The sequence below is a fragment of the Mustela nigripes genome, chromosome 1 (genome assembly GCF_022355385.1).
Source record: "Mustela nigripes isolate SB6536 chromosome 1, MUSNIG.SB6536, whole genome shotgun sequence".
Lineage (NCBI taxonomy): Eukaryota > Metazoa > Chordata > Mammalia > Carnivora > Mustelidae > Mustela > Mustela nigripes.
This window is the reverse complement of record NC_081557.1, coordinates 110845437-110859691: the sequence shown is the minus strand read 5'-3', so window position 1 is coordinate 110859691 and position 14255 is coordinate 110845437. Positions and strand designations below refer to the sequence as shown.

Sequence of the window (14255 nt, the reverse complement as noted above, 5' to 3'; positions counted from 1 at the left end):
ATTAGGCCCCCTGGTTCACTGAGTAGGAGTAGATCACTGGACCCACTACTACCACCATTACATAGTCTTACTATGACTCCCACTACTGTTCAACAGCACTTTCTTCCTTGTGTGTTTTTCCATCATGTGGACCTCACAGAAAGGAAAGTGACTGGCAGAGAAGGAGCTGGATACCCTTGGGTGCACAGGCCACATACTACCAGTACCATATAGCTACAAAGTAGAAAATCTAGAGCATAAAGAAGACTGGAACATGCATGGATTGTGGGAGACTGTCCACAGCAAGGACTAGTGCAACAGGACATTGGACTGCTGATCCAGCTGAGTATGGCCCACTGCTTTATAATGTAAGAGGGTATTTTCAGGGACTTGTTAACAGCCACTAACAATTCCCTAAGGGGAAGGGTCCTGGGGAAGCAACCAGAGGCCGAACTTTGCGTCTTGGGCAACCTTTGGTTGTATGTCGACTACTTATCATGAGAACAATTTTTTTGTTGAAAATCAAAGAGAACAGAATATTGTCAACTGAAGGTGACTGATATTTGCCCTGGCAAATACCACCTTATAGATGTTACAAGGGGCAAGTATGACTTCTTCTTGTTTCCCCTTCCAGGGACAACTGAAAAGGATGACACCAACCGCATCTCCGAAGCAGTACTGTGCACAGAATCCTTGCCATGATGTAACTCCTCTCCCCGAAAATGAGGCACTGCTTTTCTGAGAGCAAAAAAGATCTCCCACATGGTCCCAAAGGAGGGTTTTCTCTAAATACAAGAGACTCAGAGGATGAGTGAGGGCCTCCTGGTGCATGTTTATAGTCTTCAAATGCTATCACAGAGAGAAAGCACGCATCACCCCTTTCCTTTTTGTCGTCCCTGTGGACAGCCGCGCCGCTCTGGAGGCGGGTGGGAGGGAATTCTGGAGTCAGGACGCTCACTTCTGTTTCTGTTTTGGCCAGATATAAGAGGTCTCAAAGTTACCAGGACCCAGCAGAGACAACTTACAATGATGTCGTGTCTGGTTTTGAAAGTGCTGATATAGTGGCTGTAGTGGCTGTCGTCCATCTGCCGCAGGATGGCAATCATGCACGCAACAAAGCTCCCCTGGAAGGACAGAAGAGACACAAAGCCAACAGCCCTGAGGCCCCCAGATGCCAAAACAAGATCTGTGCACGGGGCTGTCGCCACCCAATTACCAAAACAGGGACCCTGCCAACCTGGAAACATTGTGCGTTCCAAAGGCTAAAAGGTACACACTTTGCTGTTTCTGCTTAAAATAACTTCCTTCCAGGTTTGAGTTAAGGAATGTGGTGAGCTTTGCTCAGCCCTTTAACAGTATGACCTGCAGAATCCTGTAGGTCAGCAGACATGGGCTCTGAGATCTCAGCTAGATCACTGGTTAGAGGACAACGACTTGAGGACCTGGAGTTTCTTGTTGAGAGTTGTAGTCCGTGGAGAAATGTCTGAAATAGCACGGATTTAATTTGGAGGAATGCAAGGAGAAAAAAGAGATCGTAAAACTGAGCACAAAGAGCAGAGAGACAGGGAAATGAGTACTCCCACCTAGAGCACTTCAACGCCATTCTTCCAATTCCAGAATCCTTCAGTCAGTTCCTGCCAGCATGTTATGCATGTGTGATTACAGACGGGTTTTGAAGAAAGGGACTGAAGGGCTTGATGATTAGCATCGATTTATATTTTTGAAGTCAGGCATTACATATTCCAATGTGCTTTCCCCTCATCCAATCACATTTGAACCACACACTTAATTTTCTGGCCAAAGGGCAAATATCTAGGAGGAACACCCTCTTTATTTATATAGTTATTTAAATGAATTGGCATTGAGAAGATGAATATACAGCTATTTTGGGGATGGAAGGAATGACTTCCTAAACACAAAAACAATGAACGAATACTCTCTGGGGGCGCCTGTATGGCTCAGTTGGCTGAGCATCTGCCTTTGGCTCAGGTCATGATCTCAGGGTCCCAGGATCGAGTCCCACATCAGGCAGATGTGGGACTTCTCCCTCTCTGTACCCCCCACCCTCTGCTTTCCCTCTCTTTCTCTCAAATAAATAAAATATTAAAATCTATGTGGCTATTCATTTATGTGTATCTTATATTTATTTTTTTTAAGTTTTAACTTATTTATTCATTTAACATGGGGCTGAAACTCAAGATCCCGAGATCAAGAGTCACACACTCTCCTGACTTAGCCAGGCACCCATCTTGTATTTATTTTTACTCTCATATTTTTGTGGCTAAGTTAAATGGGGCTTTTCTTTTACGATCCCTAAACAGCTGCTGTTGTTATATAGACAGGCCACTGAATATTGTTTGTTTATTCTGAAACTGGACAGTTTAACAAACTGTTCATTACTTTTGTTAAAATTTTGTTAGGCCTCTTGGGCTTCCTAGAAATGGTAGTCATTTCACTAAAAACGACAATTATGAAAATAATCTTCTCCTTTCTCAATATATATAAAACATATATGTGTGCATGTGTTATCATATTGGCAGCAATTTATAGAAAAGTGCTCAACAGTGTTGAGACTTAACACCTTGATTCTCCCTTTTCATGACCCATCAAGTTGCCTAGTGACTGCATGTGAACATCTCCTTCTATTAATTTGGAAAAGATGTTACATCCATCACATATATTTTGGCATCTGTGGAGACAGACATAAAGTGCTTTTCCTTTTGTTCAAATGATGTATTTTATTCACAGATCCTCTACTGAAAAAAATTCCTTTCTCTTTCCCGCTCTTTTTTTTAAGTAGGCTCCACGCCCAGTGCAGGGCTTAAACTCACACCCTGACTCAGATCCAGACCTGAGTTAAGATCAAGAGTCAGATGCTTGGGGCGCCTGGCTGGCTCAGTGGGTTAAGCCTCTGCCTTCGGCTCAGGTCATGATCTCAGGGTCCTGGGATCAAACCCTACATTGGGCTCTCTGCTGGGCAGGGAGCCTCCTTCCCCCACTCTCCGCCTGCTTTTCCACCTACTTGTGATCTCTCTCTGTCAAATAAATAAATAAAATCTTTAAAAAAAAGAGTCAGATGCTTAACCTACTGAGCCACCCAGAGGCCTCTAACAGATCCTCTAATTCTTAACTATTCTTATGTATAAAGATAAGCTATATTAAGACATATATCTATACTCAATCACTTATTTGCATATTTCTCTCTGTGACTGTATCTTTGCCTGGTCTGCCTTTCCCTTCTTAGGTTTATCTTACTCCTGAGTTCTTTGCTTCTCTAGGCCTCTCTACCACTCCCTGTTATCTCAGGCATTAACCACTCCCATCATCTTATTTTAACAGAAACACAACAGGGATCCAGCTCCTTTCACATTCAACTGCCCACCTTTCTCTTCAGAAACACAGCCAACATTCTTGAGTTGGCTGAAGCTTGTAAGATAACGAACAATTTCACTACCAGAAGAGGCTGAACAGGTATATTTAAATTAAGATATGTTAAGTACTACCTGAAAACCAATCTATCATTTCCTAAATACAGTTCTCAACCTGCCCTTACGTTCTTTAAACACAGGGCAGCAATGGGTTGGCAGTAACAACGAAGGGTATATCTAGTGTCTACACCTTTATTGTGAGATCTGAATCCTTTCATGTTTTGGGTCACCTTGAGTCTTAACCCAGGGGGTGATTCTCTACATTCCTGTTTGGATCAGCTCAGTCACCACGTGTGAATCTTACAAGGCACATCTTGACATTTCTGCCCTGGCCATTGCCTCTGCAGAAAGGCCTCTCCCTACACCTCCACACTAATCCCTCTTTCTTCTCCAAGTCTTTGTCCAAATTTTCCCTTCTCATGAAAATCATTCTTAATCACCTCATTTAAATTTGTAGTTCTCCCACCCTGTCTGCCCTTTCCTGGTATCTTCTTATTTTTCGTTATTGTTATTGCTAGTATATAAACTTTGCTAAGGTAGTGATTTCTGTTTTGTTCACTAATCTACCTCCAGTGTCTGGAATAGTGCCTGGCTTGCAGTAGTTTCTTAACAACTCTTTGTTGAATAAATGAATGGCTTTCATTGACTGTCGCCATTTGAGGTGGTTCTTTTCCTTCTGTCCTCTAAGATCACATCATAGCTTTTAACTATCGTAAGTAATGATGCAACATGATTTTCCAACAGTTACCTCTGGTTGCAAACATACTTTTTCATCTAATTTGACATCCAGGAGGCGGAGAGATAGAGGCCAGGGCAAACTGAAAAATGTGCTAATCATAAGTTCTTTCAAACATTTGTGGGTTTTTTGAGCCAAAAGGGCTGGACAGTACCACAGGGCACCCATCTACAAACACAGAAGTGGAAATCCAATGTGGGGGGAGATGGAACTGATCAGAATTCCTCTCTTGACGACTGGAGTGCATAGTTGGAAAGTATTACCTGGTAAGCTGCCTGGGGTGGGGGCGGCTGCCATGCACGGCCTAGGCAGAAAGCCGGCTGCCAGGGACCCCAACCTCAATTCACCCCCTGGTGGTCTTGCAACCTCACACAGGTTTCCTAACCTCTCTTTGCAAGTTTCCTAAGTTAAAAAATGCAGCCAAAGAAAGAACTGCCTCCTGGGATCTGTGTGAGGCTTCCATGATATGTAAAGCCCTGGGGCCGCCTAGGTGGCTCAGCCGGTTAAGTGTCTGCCTTCGCCTTCGGCTCAGGTCATGATTCCAGGGTCCTGGGATCCCTGCTCAGCAGGGATCCTGCTTCTCCCTCTCCCCTACTTGTGCTTCCACATGTGGTCTCTCTCTCTAGCACACACAGGCACTCTTTCTCAAATAAATAAAATCTATTTTTTAAAAAAGGAAGAAATATAAGTGCTTAAAATAATTTCTGACAGATTAGAAAAAAAAAACCAACAAAACCCAAACCCAAACCAGCTACTGACTACTACTATCATCATCACTACAGCTAGGAGCTCTAATAGTTTTCCCATTATCATTCTAACTGGGGTAGATCCAGACTGAGCGTGCACACCACATAGTGAGTATTAGAACGCAATTACTTGAGACAACAGAGGAAGGACTAAATGCAGCCATCACAACCCATCATCTTCGGCTCACAAAGGCTCATGTTGTTCTTAAATGAAATAGTCAACAAATATTAAAAGAGCATGTGGTTGAATGGATACCAACTTAGCCTACCTGGGGGGCCCCACACGTCTCAGGTTCTGCTGGAACATATTACAACAGGCTTGTCTAATCTTCAGTAGGAGAAAGGTTCCTCAAGAATGGATCTGCATATTTTGTGTATATAGGGTCCCCAATAACTCTCCCCCCCTTAACCTCTCCCACCACCCTGTGGGAGCATTTCCCCTCAAGAGAAAAATCAGCATAGAATTAAGATCTGCAGGCGATTAGAGCCAAGGTCACTCATCGGGGAGGGCTGGAGAGTTCTAGAGGCAGCTGTGATGCACAGAGCACAGACACCGACGGTGAACTGGGATGAGGGGGCCTGTGGGAATGGTCTAGAGGACTCCCAATGGAGTGGACAGATGGGACACTGAGAAGCCGTGGTGGCCGCGGGGTCCCCTGACGCAATACTCACAATGTGGGGAGACTGTCGGCTCATCCCAATCACGGTGCGGTTGATCCTTCTCAGCAGCCGCTCCATTATCAGCTGGATGTGCATCGCAGTGGGGCCCTGTGGGGGAAACATGGGAACTGACCCACTTCTTCTGACTCAGCTTCACTTTACCTCAAAAACCCTTGGACAGGTGAATTTTCTCCTTAAGCCTCATTTAGGCTCTTCCCTGAAAAGCAATCTCTTGTCCAAAAAGGGGAAAGGAAGTTCACAGATGAACACATGCTGTTACTTGGGAATCGGTAAAAATGATTAGGGTTAGCATATAAAAACAGAGCATGGGCATGTCGGGGAGAACGTCTCCCTAGTAACCCAGACCATCCGTGTTCACTGCAAGTTCACTGTGGCCACCAATTCAGCGGAGTTCTGGGAGGACCCCCCTGGCATGAGAAGTCAGTCCTGACGCTGAGCACATGGGGTGGCCCAGGAGAAACAGGCATGTGCACGAAGGAAAAGGCAAAAAATTCAACGTTTTTGCCACATTCTGTGTAGGACGAAAAAAATACAAGAAATTCAAGTCAAGGAGATTGCTATTGATTGAATGTTTGTGTTCAAAGTCATAGGCTGGGGGCACCTGACTGGCTCAGTCAGCCCCACAGGGCCGCCCACAGCTGATGTGACTCTTGATCTCAGGGTTCTGAGTTTAAGCCCCGCACAGGACACAGATATTAATTTTTCAAAACCCACAAAAGTCATATGCTGGTCCTTTAACTTCTTGTGTGATGATATTTAGAGATGGATTTTGGGGAGCTAATTAGGACATGAAGACGGGACCCTGGTCTTATAGAGTTAGTGTCCTTATAATATAAGGAGAGACACCAGAGAGCTGGCTTTTTCCTTCTCCACACACAGACTGAGGAAAAGCCATGTGAGGACAGAGAGCCAGCAACCATCTTCGGGCCAGGAGGAGGGCCCTCCCCAGGAACCCGACCACATGGGCACCCTGACTTCGGACTTGCAGCTGCCAGAACCATGGGAAGTAAATATCTGTTGTTTAAGCTGCCCAGTCTGGGGTGTTTTGTTTTGGCAGCCCGAGAAGACTAACACAGGATTTAATATTTTGACTCTGTCATGTGTCACTCTGAGCAATTATTTAACTTTGTTGAGGCTCCATTTCCATAGCTGGAAAAAAAAAGGTTCCATTACAGGAATTAGCTGGGTTGGTGTACACAGTAAATAGTGCCTCACAAATACGTATTCTTCTTTGTTTTTTTTTTTTTTTTTTTTTTTAAGATTTTATTTATTTGAGAGAAAGAGAGAGAGAGAGAGCACAGAGGGAGATGGAGAGGCAGAAGCATGCTCCCCGCCAAACAGGGAGCCTGAAGTGGGGCTTGATCCCGGGACCCCGGAATCATGACCTGAGCTGAAGGTAGAGGCTTAACTGACTGAGCCAGCCAGGCACCCCACAAATACATATTCTTTATTTCTCCTTCTCTCCTTCTTGTGATTTGATGTTATACTCATTTGGCCCCAAGCTAGCAATAGTCAACCTTGTCTTTCAAAGCTTCTATCCATTCTGGCTTCATGATAGATATTTTGAAACTCCTGGTTAATGGTTCAAATAACTAAATCACTGCTATATATAGTTTCATTATAATATCAAATATTGTTAGCTTCCCTGTCATGCCTCCCTTCTTTCCTTCTTCGTTTTTATTATACATTCACGTGCTTTCCATTTCTTTGAGGGAACGTGATCCACAGACCTTGCATCTCTGTTGAGGCATTTTACCCTCATTCCATAACGAGACCACACCCCAGACCTGGCTAGGTGAGTGAGTCCCGCTGGCCGGGGTGGAGGGAAGAAACGGAATCAGATGCTCTCAGAGCCCTTCAAAGATTCACCTCAGCTGGAGAGCTGGGGCTTGAAGGTCAATGAGCAGAACCCAGGATCCTCCTAGAAGGGCAGCTCCATGACGGCAGGTGCTTCCCTCTCTTGGTCAGTGCTGCACTCAGACCTATCTCAGCGCCCGGAGCGTGGGCGCTGTTCAAGACGTGTCTGTGAACTGAACCACAACTCAGGATACCGAACAAGAAGGACCTTAAGTGGGATATAAGGAGAGCACAATCGGAAGTGGCAGAGTGGGGGACTCTGGGCAGGACTGGACCAGGAGCGACCTCAGGCAGGGACTTACAGCAGCTGGACTTTGAAGAATGTGGGCAGTGTGGAGACACAGCTTTGGGAAAAGAGGAATCCTGGACTATTGAAAAAAGGCATAGGAATCCATGTCAGTAATCAGAGCCTGGAATTTTAACAGAGGAAATAGGCGGATAGGGGAAGACATAAAGGGTTGGTTTATACATTTAAGAATGCTTTGGTGGGGGATAAAGCCATATCATTACCATCACCAAAAATTTATCAAATTTACTAATTTTACAGAAGCTCCAAGATCAATAATCTTGAATGCTTCTGCTCATTACAGGGAACGTTATTAGGAAGACAAAAAAAAAAAAGCTTCCTCAAGCCAATTACTTTCAGCATAAAATGTAAATACATTCAAGTCATTTCCAAAGGGTCCTTCTGCATGTATGAAGGCGGGCAAAGATATTATATTAAAATTTTTGTATTAAATATAAATCTTTAAATTTAATTAATTTAATTTTATATTTATAATATAGATTTATTTTAATATAAATATAAATCTATTACAGTAAATCTATTTATATTAATAATATATAAATATATTTACACTATAAATGTTATGCTAAATTTACATTAAACAGATTTAAATATATAAATTTATATAAATGTATAATCATATACTTTATATACAATTTACATAAATTGTATATAAATTATATAAATTTATATATTTTACTTATATGTAAATATATATTCAATAACATACGATTATATATTTATAAATATAATAAACTAATGTAATTTTACATTAAATTTCTATAAATATAAATATATTTATAACTTAAATATATTTGTTATACTATATAAATTATATTATTTTAATATCATATATAGCAATATATATCATTTAAATATAAATTGAATATAACAAACTTATATTAAAAATTTATATTAAAATACATTATATTAAAAACAACACATGGGGCACCTGGGTGGCTTGGTCAGGTAAATGACTGCTTTTCCCTTGCCCTCTGTCCCTACACCCCACTCATGCTCTCTCTCAGATAAATAAATAAAGTCTTTAAAAAACAAAACAAGGTAGCATCAGAGTGGAAGAGACCTAAGAGGCCATCCAGAACAATCCCTCCATGCTAGGTAAGGGGAACTAAGGCGTATACAGATTTGCCTAAGGATAAAAGCTACACATGCTAATACTGGCACCAGAAAACGGCCCAATTCCCATGTTTTAGATTAACCCTGGATCATATACACACATTGGAGCCTTGACTAAACCAAAGACCCTAGTACACTGTTGCCAACTAGAGCTTGGAGTTTCATTTTAGTACTTTGATTATGGAGTCATAAGAGTTACTTTTTAAAAATATTCTTATCATCATGAGATGATTGGTTACATTTATTTATCTGTTGTAGAATCCTTGGTTAGGAATTAAATCCCCAGTCATAAAGTTCCTTGGGGAAACTTATTATTTTATTTGGTTTCTAGAAACACACTTAAGAAAAAAAAAGAGGAAGGGGAACATGACCTTTAATTAATAAATGCCCAATAAATAACACAAATTCTAAGGTGGGCTACAGGGACTCAGGGAAAGGGTGGGGGTAGGTGGAAAAGGCAATGGCATTCTCCGGGACCTCCACAGCTGAGGTGTGAATTGGCAGAAATGCAGGCGTGCCTGTGTGAAGAGGAGGCAGGCTGTGGCCAAACTGGGGTGGGCCTTGAAAGGTGAGCCAAGAATTTAGCTATTTTGGGAAAAGGGACAGTGTTCTTCAACTCCTTTAACAGAACTGAGCCTAAACATATTGGTAAGAGAATGGCTTAGGCAAAGCCAAGAGTGTTCTCCTTGCTCTGTGGGAACACTGGTGCCAGGCAGCCATTGTGGGGGGCAGTAGGTATGGTTTGTGCACAACTGAACACATTCTGCCAACTTTTCCAGCCTCCTGAGAGTGGCCCTGCCTAGGCTAAGGGCTGTGAAATCTCTAGAACAAGGTAAATCCAGGCAGATGAAGCCCCAGGGTTTTGGAGAGGATGGGAGGTAAGGGAGAAGATGCGAGATGAGAAAACACATCATTTCCACCAGGCTCCAAAAGGAAGGATTGGTGTCAGAAAGAGTATAAAAATGAAAGCATCTCAGAAGTTCAGGCACATCTACAACAGTCCTCTCAGCACCAGTGGTAAAAGAGGGCCAAGGTTTCTGCATAAAAAATCTAAATAGTCCTCTGGTTCTTCAAAGCCCCCTCAGGATCTCCACCGTGGATGAGCCAGGAAAAGCAGCCCACCGCAGGTACTAGCAGCCCACGGACCTCTCCTGGACCTAGATTTGCAGAGCAGGCTCTGGCAAGCAGAAGCCTCTCTGATCAGCTCAAAACCAGCCCCCAGGACCCAGGTTCTAAACCGCTGGGGCCAAGCCCTGAGACAAGGAAGGTCCTGAAGTCATTCTTGCCTGAGGCAGAGGGACCTGTGCACTGTGGTCAGCATGGGGTGACAATTCAACTCACCACATCCTTCCTGTCCAGCACTTCCAGGATGTTGCTCAGAAGCTGCGAGCTGGCCTCATGGTCGGGCTTGCTGGAGTTGTCATCTAACTGGCCGCTGAGCTGGTCTATCAGCAGCGGCAGCAGCACATCTCTGCACTCTGGGGGAGAAAGTGCACCCAGCTCACCAGCTGCAGCACCCAGCCCCTCACCGGCCCCCAGGTGCCCCGCTTCTGCCTGCAACTCTCCCTCTGCCTGATACCACAGCTGACCTCTGAGCTCTACCCAGTGGGAGCACAGCAGCCTAGACATGGAACTTCAGCCTTGTTACTTGATTTTAAAAGCTCAGAAAATTACACCCATCACAGGCACATAAACAAAAAGGTTTCAAGTATTCAACAATGTCTTTAGCTTAAAAAAAAAAAAAAAGCCAACTTGACAGCCAGAGGCAAAGTCCTACAAAAGGAATAAATTAAGCAAGTCACACTTGTAAAAAATGTTTGAAAGCTTCCACCAAATGGAGAGAATGGACTCTAAAATTCGTATGAATACTGAGTGAGCCTTCCTAGGACATTGTGAAGTGTTTCAAGGACATTATTGTTTTGGCAGGCATATGAGCTTCACAAAATAAGGGCTTATCTTTCTATGATGTCCTCCTTCTGGGATCCTCGATATTAGAAGACATTATTACGATGAGGTCAGATGTTCTGGACGCTAATGGAAATGACTGTTAACAGTGAGAATACTTCCTCTAATTGGAACACACAGTGTCTGCTAGCTTTTGTGCTCAAACAGCCCATTTTTATCATCTCCCCTATCCTTTCTGCATGCTTAGAGGCAGATATATCATAGCGTATAAAGATGTCTAGTAATATTAGGTTTCTACTTAAGACCATTGACTAGCTTTGTACATACCTCCAACAGTGTCCTTGTAACAACTGGAATTTCTAAGCAAAAATTCACAGGGTCAGAATATTTCAGAGCCAAAAGAGGCGACTGATGTGATCCAGTTCAAATTTTCCCTTCCGTGGAAATGGAGGCTAAGACTTAGAAAAGGTTCCTGGTGTGTCCAAAGTTACATAACCAGCCCGGGCAAGGCCAGGAGGCCTGGCACCAACAACCTGCTCACTTTTCCCTATTTCTGAGGAGTCTTGCTGGTGCCTGGTGACCTTCCAGAGGCAATACATGCAACATGGGGTCACCTTCTGGAAGCCCTTCACCCTCTGGTAGACCCAAAACAACTTCCCAGAGCAGCCCCTCTCTGGCAAGTCTTGGGTTTATTGGGGAAAGACCAGTTATCAGACCTCTTTCCCATATCAGCTTGGGGACAAGAGCACAGTGATTTAGACGTGGTGGCTGTATGCTTGCCCCTAGTCACAAAACGAAGAGCACTTCATCCATGTTAGAGTTTTCTCTCCTCCACGCCCTCTGGCTCCCCCATAAAGCCCCAAGGCCCCTCCAAAACCTGTGACTTAGAGCGTTTGCCAATTTCTGTGGTGTAAATACGACCACTGTGGCCCATTTTCAGTGCTTCATGTGATATGACCGAGCATGGAAGTTAAGAAAAGATACACACATCTGCTCTCCTGAGCTGGGGTGGGGGGGGCGCACAGAGAGTACGGGAGGATAGCACAGCCCTGCACAGCTCTTCCCTGGCTTTTCAGGTTATGCAACAAATACAGGTCGAAGATGACACATTTGTTGAAAAGAACCGTCTTTCCTGTTTGCCTGCTGAGGTGTGCCATTTGGAGGACAAAGTTCTCTAATTACTGAAAGACTGGATTGTCCTCATTTAAAAAAAAAAAAAAAATGTCTCGGATCCTCTTGGAAATACTAAACTGACTCTGTCTGCTCCTTAAAACCTGTTTCTTGGGAGATCCCTAAGTCCCAACCAGCTACCGGCAAGGTCATTATTGACATTTTTTTAAAAAAGCAAGCAAGTTCTGGCTGGAGAAGCCGCCAAGACTGGAATTTCGGCAAGTGGTAGTTTTTGGTGAGGACGTACCAGACTGCCGGAAAAGATTGCTCTCCACTATCTTGGTCATGCAGTTCAGTTTCTGGCGAACTAATTGGTTGTCAGGGATGCTCTGAATGAACTTGCAGAAGAGCACGCTGCAAGAGATCCCAGAGGTTAGTTATTTTCTTTCTGTCCCACTGAAGGGACCATTACGCAGCTCCCCTCGACTCCGAGATCCGGGCATGGAGAGTTTTCCCTGGAAATCTCCCCCAGGCAGCCTGAGAGTCTGCCCCTCGAGGTGAAGACTGTGCTCCATGCGTGCTGTTAGCTCTCAGTCTCAGAGCTGCCTCTGTTTGAACTCGGGCGAAGCACGGTCACGTCCATCCCGGCTGTGGGGACCCGCCTGAACGCTCCTCCCCTGCAGGACCCTTTCCCGGCTAACTCCACCCGCTGTTGCTCACCGCCTCTTTGCCCAGCCCCAGGGACTTGGGTAGAGGGCTGGAAGCAGATCGTTATGTATGTTCTTCTGGAGTTAATTTCCTGTCTGTGCCTCGATTCTCCAGCGAAAAAGGCAAACCTCACTCAGGGGCAGGCTTTGTGTCTCCTTTTATATTTTCCGCAGAAATGGAGCCCCAGCAGGGGTTCCGTTAATATGGGTTGGAAGACTAACAGAATGTGCAGCAGCCCAGGCTCCAGGCAGGGGCAGCTTCTTTGTAAAAGTCCGTGAACTCGCTTTGCTGTTTACCTGAGCTCCACGGGATCAAACACAAGTTTGACGTCGTTAATGATGCTAGGAAGGTACTTCAGAGCTGCTCCCTGTCAGAATAACACAGAAAGGCAAATTCAGTTGCCAAGCAGGACGAACACAGAATGTGTTACTTAATCCCAGGAAAAGGCTTGCATCCACGTAGGGAACTGGACACAGACGCTCTCACCCTAGAGAGGAGAGCTCATCAGTGTTGCTAAAGGTGATGCCTAAAATGTTTCCCTGAAAGGTCAGAGGGCACAGCTTTTCTTTTTCTTCATTACCAACAGGTACTGTTTGGTAATGGAATTCGTCTATCTAAGGAGGTCGTTAAGATCTTGACATCTCCCTCACAAGGTGGCCATCAAGAACAAGGAATAAGTAATGAAGTACAGATCTGAATCCCCAGAGATGGCATATTTTCCATGAAAAAATCGGTAATGATGAACATGAGGGCGACTTTGGGCTTCTGGGAAGAATGGGGGAACTTAGGATAAAAACCTGTTGCCTGTGACACTGGGATCGACTGGCTGAATTCACAGACATCACAGGATGTCTAAAAGGACAGTCTTTCTGGGGCAAATTGCCATTTGAGAATACAAAAGGACATAAAAGTTAATACATGGGTTTCTCCCTTTGCTTTCAGTAAGTCATACTAAAATTCAGAGGCCTTCCACGAATCTGATTCACTTTGCTTCTCTCCCACCGCGTCCAGTTCTACGTTGTCACAGAACACGCTCAGAGACAGCAAGAAAAGGGACGCCCACGCTGATACCCTGCTGACCTTTATCTTGACGGCCTCCTCCAAGGGCCTGTCCATGAGCATATTGAAAGCGAGAAAGAGCTGGCGGATTGAATTATTAAACTCATCTCCGTCTTCACTTTGGCCGTAAAATCTTAACAGGAGAAAGAGAAAAAGTGGTCAAATTTTCCACCTTTAAATCCATCACCTGAGCAATGCTGGAGGCCCGTGTCTCCCTGGTCACCACTTGAGACCGCGTGAAGGGAAGGTCAGAGGGTGCGCCCAGGAGACGCCCAGTAGTGGGCTGGGAAGATATTACCACCTGGACAAGAGCACGTAGGAACTTGTGCTACGGTCCCACCACAGGGCTCTCCACTTGGTCCGCCATGGCCAGCCAGTTGGGAAGAACTCCCTGAAAGCTGAACGAGGCAGACCCTCCTAGCGGTGTATGGGCATTTCTGGCAAAGGGGAGCAGCAGGAAGCTGCTCTGCCTAAGGGATCAGATGTGAGCCCCGTGCGCATGCCCAGTCTCCTCACCTGATATGCAGGGGACGCCCCCAGCGCATGTTCCCAACCCACACTCTTGCTGCAGCCTATCCTCCAGTGTCACTCCTGCCCTATTCCCCCGTTCTCCTCTTCTCTTC

The 14255-nt window shown here is 44.7% G+C and overlaps 1 protein-coding gene across 1 annotated transcript in view; it reads right to left on the bottom strand.

Annotated features, from left to right (window-relative positions):
• Positions 1 to 14255, bottom strand: part of DOCK5 (dedicator of cytokinesis 5) — a 211730-nt gene that overhangs the window by 55576 nt on the left and 141899 nt on the right. Inside the window, exons 23-28 of the mRNA XM_059372023.1 lie at positions 13654 to 13765; positions 12870 to 12940; positions 12173 to 12279; positions 10192 to 10328; positions 5562 to 5657; positions 1005 to 1103 (exon numbers count right to left, since the gene is read on the bottom strand). Coding sequence (XP_059228006.1) covers positions 1005 to 1103; positions 5562 to 5657; positions 10192 to 10328; positions 12173 to 12279; positions 12870 to 12940; positions 13654 to 13765 — 622 coding nt within the window. The remainder of the gene's footprint in view (positions 1 to 1004; positions 1104 to 5561; positions 5658 to 10191; positions 10329 to 12172; positions 12280 to 12869; positions 12941 to 13653; positions 13766 to 14255) is intronic.